This window comes from Pavona decussata, unplaced genomic scaffold (genome assembly GCF_977016875.1).
Source record: "Pavona decussata unplaced genomic scaffold, jaPavDecu1.1 SCAFFOLD_24, whole genome shotgun sequence".
Taxonomy (NCBI): Eukaryota; Metazoa; Cnidaria; class Anthozoa; order Scleractinia; family Agariciidae; genus Pavona; species Pavona decussata.
In genome coordinates this window covers 292,540-306,987 of record NW_028145447.1, presented here as the reverse complement: position 1 = coordinate 306,987, position 14,448 = coordinate 292,540, and the positions used below count along the sequence as shown (strand labels likewise).

The window sequence follows — 14,448 nt, the reverse complement described above, 5'->3', positions numbered from 1 at the left end:
AGACGTTGTGACGCCAAAAGCACGTATAATTATCCATTTTATTCAGTGGTAGTTCTGTTATTTACAAAAACAGTAAATGCTTACGTCATATTATAAAGAAGACTGGAGTGTCACGAACTTGTGGAAAAATCGGAACTCGACCTCTTTTTCACCGAGTTATAGGAATTTTTTTTATCTCCGCCGCGCGGTTGGGGACAGGCACGAGTTACATAGCTGTAATAACGATTTTTAAAATCCACCTGTTCGCCCTCATACATTTCACCAACAAAGCGCTACAAAACACTGCAAAACAGAGTATCACAAAATACCATTCCTAAAAATCACCTAGCAATTCTGTAGTTTAGTTAGTTCCCCCTTAATACCTCACCATAGAAAACTTACACTAAAATAGGCTATTGATAATTATTTAACTTATACAACGAATCTATCGCAACAAAAACAGCAAGGATCAAAAGTTCACTTTTTTTATTTGTTACTTCTCCCTACAACACAAAACAGATTTGTATTTTTAGCCACCACTGCATAATACAATTCTACTAAATATGGCCTGATTTATATTTTTGACAGAGGTTTTGCTTTGGCTGAGAAAACAGGTGATATTTTGTATCGCAGCTTGCAATAATCACTATTCTTCCACAAGACATCCTGACAAAGAACTATAATAATTCAACAGCAGCAACAACAGAAACGTTAACCTAAGCAGTTTCTGAACTGACTTAGACTAATAACAAATACTGTTTCAAATTAATTTTAATTGTAGGTACTACAGTCGAACTTCGATTACCCAGACTTGTTGAGACTTCTAAAAGTGATGCAGACTTAACAGATCTGAATTACAATGGTTGGCTTTAGAGAATTATTTGTTTCACAGACACCATTTCATGTGGAAATTATCAAGTTTTCCCTACATAGAACTAAAATTAATAAAGGTATTAGGTACATAATGTCACACATTCCACCTTCAGGTTTAAACATCTTCAACATCAAAACATCAAACACTAAATTGTTTGTCCACCTGAACTGTACTGATCACGAATTTCTAGGAAGTTATAAATCTTGGAAAATACTGTCAGAGAATGATCAACCTTATGTATGTATGCACTACGTGTTTTTTACCTAGTTTCATATCCGCCAAAAAACCTGAAACACTACCTGAGATACTGTTCCAGTATATCAGAGAAAGGGCTTTCTACATCAGAAGATATCCTAGCCCTTTATTGCCAATGTGTCTTCAAAGTTAGCTCAAGTCCAACTTCGAAGGTACTGTAGGTTGGCAATAAGCCATTTCCGAGTTGCTGTGAACCTCATTGTGGAAGCGAGGATAAGTGGAAAGCTTTTCAGACGAAAATTACTTTGTTTGCAATTGACTGAAAACTAATTTTCCACTTAGCGTGGATTTCATAATGAGGTTCAAAGCAACGCGAAAATGGCCTACTTTCCTGGCTTGCTGAGGATTAAAATATTGCATAAGAATGTATTCAGCAATAATTGAGTGGTACAATCTATGGCAAAATTCATTAAGTTTCTAAATTGACTGAGAGCATGGAGCGCTCACATGAAGGTGTGAGGCAGTCTTCTCATTCCAAATATATCATATGGATGCCTGGCGCTTCACTGGGATTGACAGTGAATGTTGATAATCATTGTGCCACAGGCATTGGCACGGCATATGAGAGCCAGTCTTAACCCACTTTTAACCAATCTGTTTTTGACTGATGCAAACGCAAATGTGTTAAATGTCCATATGGATTTGCATGTAATTTGACTTTGGGTAACCACATGGCATTGAAGCTTAAGAGGGATCAATTTTTGAAGTGATCAAAGTTTGCTTTCGTTTTTTTCAAGATTTTTACCCATGTGTACAGCAATTCATGTTTATCTCACACACCATATTCTGATGGAAGTTGAAAAATTTTTTCATTTACAAGTACTCAAAAGCACTAGTTTGATGGAATATCTGTAGTTTTAATTATGTTGATTGCCTTTGTGCAGTAAAAAGATGACCTTTTCTCAAATGTATGACATTATGTAGCGATACCATGTTACAAAGCTAGCTACTGATTTGGGTGAAACAATAGGCCATTTCCGAGATGCCTTGAACCTCATTATGAAAGCGAGGCTACGTGCAAAGATAACTTTTCATTCATATGCAAACAAAACGAATTTTTAGGTGAAAAGCTTTCAACTTTCGCTTTCCTAACGAGGTTGACAGCACTTCGAAAATGGCCTATTGCCTTGCCTTGCTTGCAATTGCAATAAATATCAAGAGGCATGCTAAACACCAAATACGTGGTGGATAGGCAGATGGATCACGTGATGTGAGCCACACCTTTTACATTGCTTTAACAGTGCTGATAATCTTATTAGCACTGATGCCATACAGATCCAACAAATCGTCCCCAGGACCACTACGTGGGATTTCTCGCACAGCCAACATTTGCACAGTCAACCCAGTCTCTCCTGCCAAAGCAGCAGCCACAGCCTCACCAATGCCCCCTGTATCAATGAATAGAAGTCAAATAATTTGGTCAAGTAGTGTCGCTGATTAACATAACTCCAGTCTAAATACACATTACCTTCAACGTAGTGGTCCTCAACAGTCAGTATTTTGCCACCAACAGCCTTCGCATGCTTGATAATGCTTTCTTTATCAAGTGGCTTCAAGGTGAAAGGATCTAACACACGAATGTTGATATTTTCTTTGGCCAACGCATCAGCAGCCTTCAGGGCTTCAATCAGAGTAACGCCTGCTCCAATAACAAGCACTACATCACTGTCACTCTTACGAAGAATCTAAAAGGAAAATTCGATTTTTGCAAATACACAACTAGCTGAATTTTTGAGAGGTAGCCGATAAAAAGTGAGCAGTTTTGTCAATGTTACCGACATTTTACCTTCTGCTTAGCGCTTTAATTGGGGATAAATCTTTATTTTAATCTAGGTTTTTAATCCAGATGAAGCCCAAAAACTTGAAGCTAACTTGAACAAATTCCAATTTTTCCTGGATTTGACCCCATTTTTTTGGTCATTTACTAATAGCTAACTTGAACTCGGTTAAATCAAACGCCACCTCAAACTAATTTTGCTTTCCCTTGGCTCAAATTTACCCCAATAACTCTAACTCTATTTTAAAAATGTTGGTGGGTAAACCTCGAAATGCCAGCACATACATTTTGTACATGTAGCTCACTGATTAAAATCTGTATTGATTAAGTTCAATGACGATAAAACCACAACATTTTATTAGTTTACTATTAACAAAATGCTTGAAATTCCACACCAACCCCACAAAGTCGAACCCCCATCAACTCAAACTGTTTTTGGTTTCCCTTGGGAGTTCTGCTGTTACCGAATGTTATTTCTCACTATTATACTCAGTCTTTGATGCAGATTATTCTACTTGTACCAGGTCCTCAGTTAGGGACTGTTCCTGTCACAGGAATTAACCCTTCAACCCCTAATATCAAAGAACAAATTCTCTTATCTTGTCCCCATATTTTTCTTATAAAAGTACTGTGGAGAAGTTATTAAAATATCAAGAAAATTCACCTTGGGTGATCATATCCTTAATTCTCATAACCTCAGGGGTTGAATAAGCATTGATAGTAAAAGGAGAAATTTGATGCTGATCACTGTATAATATTCTTCTTTCCTTGTACCTTTTTAATTAGGCATAGGTATTAATTTTTTATATCCTTGTAAATGGCTTTTACATCTTTGTAAATAGTTTTTTGACATAATTATTATATCTACATGTACATGTATTTGTTGGGAAGCACTTTGCATGGGTACTTATGTCCCGTTCATGCTCTCCCCTTTGAGAAATGTCATATATTTTTCTTATAAACCTGCTTCTTTTCTTTGTGTTATGTTTCCCAATAAAGCTGACAAACCAAACCAAACTGTATGATGTTAGTTCATGTAAAGTTTTATTCCCTTACCTTAGCTTTGCCAATCTCAAAAGGTTCATCGTTCTTGTAAACAACAGGAGTGTTACCACGGGTGGCTCGGATGAAGGTCATGTGCGGGTAGTTGGCTGCGAGTTCAACTGCGCGTTCACATGAAACAGCGTCACTTGGGTAAAACACCACACAGTTGGGAATGGAACGGAACATACCAATGTCTTCCAGGGCCATTTGTGATGGTCCATCTACACCTGAACAACAAAAAGGAGAAAATATTGGGTTGCATACAAAGTAATGCATATAGCTTGATATTATACACCGAACATCAATCTCCTGAGGGGGGAGCTCTGGAAAGGTAGGGGACTGTTGTTAAGTGCCTCACCCCCCCAACCCTGAAAGTGTAAATTTACCCTGCTTGGAGGGGGACATAAGGGAAGTGGTCAAAACTACTAATACTCCAACAGGACCCACCAAGCCATAAAATAGACGGTGATCTCTGCCTGCACCCCCATTCCTCAACCAGGCTCAAAGATGGTGTCTTTATTACAAAGCCACCCCTCTATCCAGCAGTAAAAAATGACAGTGAGGTTCAATGCTCATTTTTCTTGCTTACAGCCTGTATCTAGCAATGCTGACTCTTGCTAGCTGAATATTTCCATGTAAACTAAAATTTTAAAGCCATGTAATGTTCATGAGAAAGGTGGTGTCTTCAAAAACCCCCAGACAAGGTTGGTTCTCTTCGAACAAACTTGATATGACCAGTTCCCTACAAAAATCAAAGTTAGGAAAAAATTGTGAACTTAATGGTCAGGCCCTGTATGTACATATATATATCTTACATACGCTTGATATTTTTTTCACTCTGGATTTGCATGACAAAACCTAAGCTGATAGAATCTGCTTTTGCTCACCATACCTTTGCTTGGAAAGGGCAATGTCGGATATTGTGGCTATGTGGCCAGCCCAGACAATTTGTGATTTACAAAGTAGTGTATCTCAAAAACCTTGTCATCTGTAGAGCCACAACAACTGAGAGGCTTTGAATATGTTGGTGTACCTTAGGTGTGGTCAAATCAATGTATGTATGCAATTTGTTTACCCACTGAGCAGTAAAGAGCTCTTTAGGAACTCATTCAAAGATGACTGTACATTCCAGCTAGGTCAAATTGGAATTTGGAAATGTTGGTTTTTGTGGACAGAGGAAAACCAGAGTACCCGGAGAAAAACCCTCGGAGGAGGGACGAGAGCCAACAACAAACTCAACCCACATATGACGTCAACTCTGGGAATCAAGCCCAGGCTGCACCCATCACTGCTCCCCTGGAACAAGGGTTCATCAAAACACTGAAACAAATTCTGTTCAATCAGCAAAAACTTACCAATAGAAACACCGCAGTGCGATCCACAGAAGTTAGCAGAAGTCTGGGAAACAGCAGCCATTCTTAAGTGGTCAAAAGTACGAGTAAAAAAGGCAGCAAAGGTACTGGAGAAAGTGATGGCACGACCCCGTGCCGCACACCCCATGGCCACGCCCACCATGTTCTGTTCAGCTACAAAGCATTCAATATGGCGTCCAGGGAATGTTTTTCTGTAGTTAAGAGAATAGGTGGAATTTTTGGTGTCTCCATCCAGTGCTATCACGCGTTCACATGTGCGGCCAAGTTTGATCAGACCACTGGCATATGCCAGACGGACAGCAACCTAGGGTGAAAGAGAATTGTTGAGAAATACATCAACTGCATGTGGCATCTTCTTTTTCAAAATACTATCACTATTCTCAGCTTTCCAGCACAGTAAAAGAAAATCACTACTGACAAGGAATTTCTGGTGTAAGAATTCGCAGAGCACTGAAGTTCAAGGAAGGTCCAGTGGTCCAGTCTTAGGTACACTGAGACAGATAAGCAACGGGTTCATTTTAAAAATTAAAATCCAACTGAGGTCCAGAGGATGAAAACAACAGCAATGAATTGACATAATTACTGATAATAATTTTTGTCCTCTTGGCCTCATTGTCAAGCTGAATTTCTATTGCCACACACCACTAGAACATTGGACCAGTGTTTCCTGAGCTCATCTACATGTACACACCTTATCTCCAATGGTGTAGTTAGGTGGTTCTGACAGCTTAACAGACAGATCAGCAGAAGGGGCATCATCAACAACTGGTTGAGGTCCTAGGCCATTCAGTGTATCAGAGCTGAGCGAGCTCTTTATTAACTCTACCGCTGCCTTGCCTTTGTCTCCAAGAGCTTTGCCATGGTAATTTTCCAAATCTTCAACTCCTACAGTACAACAAATACATGCATAACATTCTGAATAAATAAAGAAGGAACACAGCCCAAGTCGTTCACCCTTATAAAATAATTCTCAGATAGTTTAAATGTGCCCGCACACATTAATTAAAGTTGCTATATACCTGGGACACCCTTTCCTTTGTAAGTTTTTGCCAGAATAGCCGTGGGACGATCTTTGACTGTTTTGGCCTCGTGAAATGCACGGCAGACGGCTTCAATGTCATGGCCATCAATTACAAGTGTATTCCACCTGGGGAAAAAGTCGTGAAAAACTTTAGTACGGCTGAATTGGCCCATGGTAAAAAGGGGTCATCTGATTGCTTCCAGGGGCAGTCCCAATTAGCTGTCAGTAATAACTGCTAAATGGATCACGTACATTTAGAATGTTTACTAATTTCCACATTTTGGGATTGATTAAAAATAAAAAAGTTAACTGTAGCAACTATGCCCAATGTGGCTATAGACTGCAATTTTGGTGGGACTTCTGTCAGTAAATGACATGAAAAAAAAAATCATGTACAGTGTATTTGTCAGTGACACCAAGCAAAGCTGCCATTCTATTGATCTAATCAACCATGCATGAAAACAAAAACTGTTATTTAAAAATTAAACAATCACAGATCCCTCACCCAAAAGCCTCTGCCCTTTTCCTGTAGGTCTCAAAGTCATGCTGTAACATTGTGGGGTCACTCTGTCCAAGACGGTTGATGTCAAAGATGGCGCACAAGTTATCCAGTTTGTAATAACTTGCAAAGTTCATGGCCTCCCAGACAGACCCCTCAGCAGACTCCGCATCACCAATGACACAGAAGACACGATAGCTGAAAACAAAAAATATTATGAGATGTTAACGTAGAATGAAGCAACCACAATCAAGGACAAAAGGGTTGGGAACAATTTGAATTTACGATGCCTTCATAAGCATGTGACAGAAACACAGTATACAAGAACAAGAAATAATCATCCATTTCCTGACCCCGGCTTACCGCTTCAATATTGAGTCAGTAGAGAGATTACGAATCGCGTTTGAATAAGGCAAACGGCAAACGTGAGATTCGCATTTACATTTTCTTGAAATAAAGAGTATAGTACAAAGATGAGAATAGTGCAAACTAATTCTGGCCTTTGATGCTAACGCATAACTACTCTATTTAATGGAGAAACTGAAAACAAGGAGCAGCAAATATACGATAATATGATCACGTAGCTTACATTTTCAGTTTGCCATAAATGTTATTCTTAACCCCTCTAGTGTAAGAAAAATGCGTTGTGAACTTCAACATTGTACGGGAGGAGGATGTGGGGGAATAAAATGCATTGTAAACAGATGACATGGCTTCTTTAGTTAGTGCACACTTAATTCACCGTTAATAGCAGGCTTTCTAAGGTTTGTCCCTTAAGGGCATGGAAGCCCTTTTTTCCTTGGTTGTAGGACACCAATAAGTTTCATTTACTTAAAACCAATAATTAGAATGGAAAGCAAATGTCTGCAACAGAGCAACTATAACTACACAAGCGGCCTGAAAGAGGTTAAACAACTTGGCAAAATGTCATTTGCCGTCCGCCGTTTTCAAACATTTATGGTAGGAACTACATGGCATGGTTGGTGGTTTTCGAGAACTGTCACTGTAAATGTAGATCTCATTGAATACTCACCTTGCTTTGTCAATGTATTTCCCCATGTAAGCCATTCCACAACCACAGCTCAGTCCTTGACCCAGTGAGCCGGTAGCAAAGTCAACAAAGTTTAGTCTCTAAAGAACAAGACACTTGATGAGTGATAATACTCAGGCTGTTTGGGAATTGGGTAACTACATTTCTGTCGGAATTAGAGATTGGGGCAGTTAAAATGTTTCAGGTACTGAAAATTAATGATATGAATACTGAGTGCCTTGAGCACTGTGATAGCCTCACGCACCAGCCTCTGAGCCAGCAATGCACACTGTGAGAACAGTACACTGAGCAAGAATGCAGATTTCCAACTTCAAATCCTAGCAGGATGCAGGATGTTTGTCCCATGAACCTAGTTTAATGGCCTTAGCTCACACGAGTCTCCTGTAGCTCAGTGGTAGAGCATCCGAACTAGTAATCGGAAGGTCTCAGGTTTGACTCCCACTCGGGATTTCTTTTTCCCAGTTTGCCTGTGTCACTCACTGAATAATACGCCATCCTTGTCAATGACATTATTTTTTTCTCCATCCTACAATGTACATGTATGCTCCTGACAATCTTGTACTAAATATTACACTAACCAAGGTTCAAATTTATCACCTTTCTCAATTCAAAACAAGGCTACTTACAGGGGTGGGGTGGCCTTCTAGGTCAGAGCCAATTGTTCTGAGCTTGGCAAGATCTGATGCAGGAAACAGACCAGCTTCTGCCCAGGCAGCATACAGAATAGGAGCGGCATGGCCCTGAGAGACAAAAATTAAAAATGTTAATAACTTAAATGTTAATTTAAGACTTGACACAGATTTTGGACTGTACTGATGCTGCTTTTCATCCAACTTGTTTATTATTTTACTCAGGAACTCAAATGAATTGTATGGTAATTAATGGGCAATTAGCACATAGAGCCTCTATGTGCTAATTGCCCATTACAAACCACGTGGTTTTCTTAAGCAAATCAATCCTTTGTTATTGTGAAAAATAATAAAGAATACATGCAAGCGTGAATATAACCAATTCTAAAACAGATTACTCCCTAGAGTACCATCACATGATCTGTAATGGGGCAACAAGACAATGAAGAAAAAAAGGTCTATTAACCCTTTAAGCACCAACAGTGATCAGCATCAAATTTCTCCTTGTAATATCAATGCTTATTCAACCCCTGAGATCATGAGAATTAAGGATATGATCACCCAAGGTGAATTTTCTTGATATTTTAATTACTTCTCCCCAGTACTTTTATAAGAAAAGTATGGGGACAAGATAGGAGAATTTGTTCTTTGATATTAGTGGTTGGGGTTAATAGTGGCATACCTACCTTTGACAAGATGAATCTATCACTTGAAGCATCTCTTGGATTAGACACTGAAAAATTATTATAAATTGCGATATTAATATTGAGTAATTCTAAACCATAACACAGCACAGTAAATACTGTTTACTGTAGGAGAATTTACAAATGTCGTTCAGGGTGGTTGCGCATTTCAGTCACAAATTTGCACCAAACTTGTTTATAGGCTACATCCATCAACATTTTCTACCCACCCAGATTCAAGGCCAGTTGCTGGATATTTTTTTTATGTCCACTTCAGGTAAGTCAGGTCTTCTTTACTCCAAATGATGGCTTTAAAGTTATTTATAATGCTGTACTGTAGCATTGTAAAATGTGTAATACACTAAGCTATTTTATCTGTTAGTAATGTATTGCAAGCATTTTATTGTGAAATAAAAAAATACTAAAAATGATAGCACTAATTGATTGTCCACACTTCACCTCGTATAACTGAAGTTCAAAAACTTATTTTACAATTTTATGAATGTTTTCCTTTTCCTTTACTCTTGATGAACAACTGCTCAAGATGCATGTGGGACAAGCCGTAATTAAGAAAAAATTTATGTATATAAATAAATTAATTTGCATGTTTGCAAGGTTAACATGATTTATAAGACTACACAAATATACACACAACTGAAGTCTGAGATCAAACATCTTCTGATAATGCAAATTAATTGCTTCATTCAAAATTTACACCTTTATATTCATTTAATTTCTGTGAAATTTTGGAAGAATTGTTTTTGTATTTTATTTTATTTTGGAAGAATAACTTTCTAGTAGAAGACCAAATAGTATATCTTTCTTCAAAAGGTCTTTTCCTCAAAACTTAAAAGTGCTCTTTGTAGAATATGTTTTGCATGACATTTGAGTGAAAATAGAAGTTGCAAGGCAGTGTCACACAACAAGTGAGGCCATTTCCCGATCTTCAATCTGATAAGCTGGAAGCTTCAGGAGGGGGTGGAGGTAAGGAATCTGGTTAACAGGGTAATCCCTGCTACAATATTTTTGCAGATTTTGTTCAACCTTGGTGGTGTAATATCTAGACTAAAAAAATTAATATTGTCATCTTAGTCTACAACTTGTTCCCGGTCTATATGGTTCCTCAGGAATTGCGTCATGATGTACTCGGCAATTGCGGTTGTTTGGCAGCATTCTATCAAGATGTTGATTAAAGAGAAGCCGCATATTAAAATTCTTGAACGAAATAAGTGGAATTAAAACGAATGCTACAGGGGTGGGGATATGGGAAAGCTCAGCTGCGAACTCTAATTTGTTCAACTGAAGGCGGCAAAACACACTCCTACAAAAATGTCAAGTGCTCTTTTATTGTGCTCACTTGTTGATTTTTCTTATTTGCATAAATTTTGCAAAATGACGGCATTAGAATTTATTAGTGACAATGCAAAAATATTCACGCACATTGGCACATCAACAATTTTCCACCAATATCGCGAAAATACGAAACAAACATATTGATTTCGACAATTCATTACAGTTATTTAACATTACAGAGCTAAAGTGATGTTTAATCCCATATAAATTTGCAGTATCAAAGTTTTGAACATGATTATTGCGAGCATGTGCCAATATCGAGTCCAAGAATATTTTCACATGAATGTCGGACAACAGTGCCAAACTTTACGACCCTCTTAACTCTGAAAAGAAGAAATTGCCCAAAATTTCGAGGCGTATAATTTAAATTTAAAAAAATGACTTGCTCTACACGAAAGAACTGCTTCGCGACATTGAAATGGTTTGAAAAGATTAAAGATATTTCAACAAGTTGAACTTACTCAAGCGTGGTTTGACGAAAGTTAACTCACCTTTATAACGCATTGTATGGAAGAAGAGAACTGACATGATTTCAGCCATGGAGCAACAAGATGTTGGATGGCTGCAAAACAAAATCGCCGACAGTTAAAACAATTTTCAACGTTCATTCAACCTCAAAGGTTTGCGTGATTGCCACATACCCCGAACCGGCTGCGTTCGTTGATTCAATGCTATGAATTCGAAGCTTTCCAGCCATGTCTTTCAAAGCTTGCAGAGTCTTTTGATCCGGTCTGTGGTAAACGTCTTCCATGGTGCTTAGAATTGTCGTAGGTGTCTTCACACAAGTGATAAAATTCACAGAACTGTTCGCTGAACTGGACTGCAGAAAGTGAACAAACTTTCAGCGTGCTTCGCTCGTTCACTGTACAATTTCCCCACGTGACTTTCATTCGGCGGAAAAATTAAACCCGTACCGGAGGGGTAGTATTGGAATAACAATTATCTAATTGTTTGTCTCGCTTTCAATAATATTTGTTCAGTTCACTGATTAAAAAAATACTTTTCTTACTTTCTAGTCCAGTTTCTCAACAATTAATCATAAAAAGTCCTTTAGTCTCCTAATCTTTTTCTTTTCAGAAGGATAGCCTTACCCCTCCCCGGAGCGTCTTTACCGTGACAGTGGCTCCCAGGGGCCAATGTCCTAATATAGTGAAATTCAGTAATGTAACAGTGACATAGTTTAACCCCAGGGATTTTTGCTGTTCTAAGCCTCCATATACAGCCTCAAAGTTTATATTTATATTAAAGTTTATAGCGCAAAAACAACGTGTGTGAGTATTGTAATCATCCAGGACCCATAAACCCTGAATCAACAGATGGCCCTCACTAAAGAAAATGGGCGGGTAGGGGGTGGGGCTTTAGCACACTTTGTCAGCGCGTTGCTCATGAGCCACAGGTGAGTCTCCTAACTTAAGAATTTTGGCCTAAACCGAAAATCAAAAAGTAGTGAACACTTTAATTGAGCAAACTTTTATCCTAAAGACGTATCGTTGTATTACTTTAAATGCGTTTGCTTCCGGTTCCCGGTTCCTACCTCCCCCCTCCCCCTCGAGTTTCTGAACCCCCTACCCCTGCCCCTCTCGAATTAACCAAGAAAATATTTCACAGACGCTTAATATTCTGTAATATGCCAGTATTTTTATGTGCGCAAGAAATCAGTCCCAAAACTTCCACGGCTGCTAAAACTCCAGTGATGTGCGCTTGTTTTAACGGTTCGATTTGGGATCGATACGGAGTATAAAGCTGATCCAGATCTGCACACTCGTCGTCTTGTCGTTGTGGTCTTGCTGGATTTGTTTTAAAAAAAAACTGTCCCTACAGCGGGTATAAAACTTGCACAATCATACAAGGAGACAATGCTTAGCTGACCACCAAACTTGGTGCACGGCTTCCAGTAAGATAGAACGGCAACGGAGTTTCACGCATGCACAGTGCATGGACAGAGCACCCTTAGTTTCACTACTCAGAACATCCGTTCACATTGTACCAAATCCGGTTTTGAAATTGTAACAAAGTGTGCACGGAAAGGGCTAGCTTTTGGTTCGGCCTTGAATCTGTATGATGTGGGGTGCAGGTTTTAAAAGGTAACGAGAGTCTTTGCATTGAAAAATTTACAGTAATTAAAAACACGGTCCTGTGAGCTGGAGTAAAGAGGACACCATGAAACTGAAAACCTAAAACGTCTACTTTCTACTACCGCTGCATCCAAACGATCACTATAGCTTGTCCCACCATTCCCTAACAAAACCCTATCCGTACCCCTCCTCTATAGATATTACCCTACCCCTTCCCTCCAAGGTGTTTGTCTATTTTCGCAAAATATCAATTAAACTAAGAAAGCCAAATCATTAATTAATTTATTGCTTCCAATTTAGTCTAAAACGAATGGTAACATTTCTCATTATTTTAAAGTATGAAAACCATCTAATCTAGTTGCACCACGACGAAACTCCGCGAATCCCCCTCTAAGCGCGAGTTCTCGCACGACAAGGGAACCTCGTGTGCCTTTTGCCAGCTCCAGGCAAAACTGGCGCACACAGCGTTCTTGCATAGCTAGTTAAAATAATCTCAGGAATTCAGAGTATTTATCTTTTCTCCGAAAAGATCACGCTTGTCGCTTCACCTGTGAAAAAAGTGGCTGCACCAGCGATTTTCACTTCGTGCTGATGACACAACATTTACAAAACACTGTATCACCCTCGCAGGCAAACCAATCGCTCATATAGCCACGGCTTTATACGATGATAATGCAGAATAGATTACGGTATACGGCCATTCTTCAGATTTCTCTTTGTGGGTAAACGTTGTAACACCAATTTATTACCTATATTTATTTCCCTTACTTAAGGAAATTTAAAAAAACTATATCGAAACATGGTATTCATAAATTATTAGTCACTAGATGAAACAAGCAGGTGTCCCTTACGAACACTTGGTCTAAGTCCATCAGAGCATGTGGGCGCACGTGTTTCATCAGCCACGCCCTTTACATGCTTTTGACAGCTTTTATGATGTGATTGGCACTGATGCCATACAGTTCAAGCAGAGCGTCTCCAGGCCCACTGCGAGGAATTTCGGTAACGGCCAAAATACGCACAGTCACACCACTTTCCTCCGCAACAGCAGCCAACACAGCCTCACCAATACCCCCTGGGAAGAAGAGAAGGAAGCAAACTTCATAAGCGCATTGAGACGTAATAAAAAACGGGTGTGTCAAGTGTGACAGGCTTGGTGATAGTGATCTAGAAGAACAGTGTAGTATTCAGTGTAGTAGTAGTACATTTGACTAACTCCCTGAGAATTCTGGCGTAGTTCAAATGGTTTACTACCAACAAAAAAACGAGAATTTTTAAGTTTACGCCGTGTCACGAGGCAACCTCACACGACACTTTTGTGGCAAACTCGTGACGTCACGTCTGACGCAATGTTTTCAAATTTGTAAGTTGTAACGTCATTTCACGACTAATCATACGCGAAACGCACTCAAGCATAACGTTATGTCACGTGTCAAATTTAGCAAGTATGACGTCATTCCACATGTTACATTCCAACGTTTCAGTTACCTCGTCATCTCTGTGACGAACAGAAACATAATAGAATCATTATAAACATACTTTACCCTCAATGTAGTGGTCTTCAACAGTCACTATTTTGCCGCCAACAGCCTTAGCGTGCTTGATAACGCTTTCCTTGTCAAGTGGTTTCACTGTGAAAGTATCTAATACCCGGATGTTAATATTTTCCTTAGCAAGGTGGTCAGCAGCCTTCATGGCTTCGTCCAAAGTGACGCCTGCTCCGATTACAAGCACTGAATCACTGGCACTCTGCCTAACAATCTACGAAAGAAAATCCACAAATCCAATCAGCGGAAACACACTGTGCTTCGTAATGCCGCCCTTAATATCAGCTG

At 39.1% G+C, this 14,448-nt stretch overlaps 2 protein-coding genes across 4 annotated transcripts in view; both read right to left on the bottom strand.

The window, feature by feature from the left end:
- Nucleotides 1-448: 448 nt before the first annotated feature.
- Nucleotides 449-11,412, bottom strand: LOC146485855 (transketolase-like). Of its 2 annotated transcripts, XR_014862026.1 has the most exons (13): nucleotides 11,180-11,412; nucleotides 11,030-11,100; nucleotides 9,189-9,235; nucleotides 8,500-8,613; nucleotides 7,856-7,953; nucleotides 6,829-7,020; nucleotides 6,322-6,449; nucleotides 5,994-6,187; nucleotides 5,285-5,606; nucleotides 3,942-4,156; nucleotides 2,577-2,793; nucleotides 1,885-2,496; nucleotides 449-1,525 (listed from the first exon to the last, which is right to left on the bottom strand). XR_014862026.1 is itself a non-coding variant. In XM_085102806.1 (12 exons), exons 1-12 carry the CDS (start codon nucleotides 11,287-11,289, stop codon nucleotides 2,333-2,335), a joined length of 1,872 nt encoding a protein of 623 aa, XP_084958932.1. In that variant the 5' UTR covers nucleotides 11,290-11,412; the 3' UTR covers nucleotides 449-2,332. The 2 variants fall into 2 exon arrangements, 1 of the variants encoding a protein (XP_084958932.1); XM_085102806.1 differs by having other exon boundaries at nucleotides 449-2,496.
- A 1,942-nt stretch (nucleotides 11,413-13,354) lies between these two features.
- LOC146485850 (transketolase-like protein 2) overlaps nucleotides 13,355-14,448 on the bottom strand; it is a 35,738-nt gene continuing 34,644 nt past the window's right edge. For both annotated transcript variants that reach the window (XM_085102809.1, XM_085102808.1), the window contains 2 exons: nucleotides 14,158-14,374; nucleotides 13,355-13,688 (listed from right to left, as the gene is read on the bottom strand). In XM_085102809.1, the coding sequence (XP_084958935.1) occupies nucleotides 13,525-13,688; nucleotides 14,158-14,374 (381 nt within the window). In that variant the 3' untranslated portion in view covers nucleotides 13,355-13,524. The remainder of the gene's footprint in view (nucleotides 13,689-14,157; nucleotides 14,375-14,448) is intronic.

What these genes read in the sequence shown, in the direction of transcription:
- LOC146485855 (XM_085102806.1), bottom strand. Translation starts at nt 11,289, where the DNA reads ATGGAAGACGTTTACCACAGACCGGATCAAAAGACTCTGCAAGCTTTG. An exon ending in CCATACAATGCGTTATAAAG is followed by an intron (nt 9,236 to 11,029) that starts GTGAGTTAACTT and finishes ATAATTTTTCAG; the next exon opens with TGTCTAATCCAAGAGATGCT. An exon ending in TGAGGACCACTACGTTGAAG is followed by an intron (nt 2,497 to 2,576) that starts GTAATGTGTATT and finishes TCATTGATACAG; the next exon opens with GGGGCATTGGTGAGGCTGTG.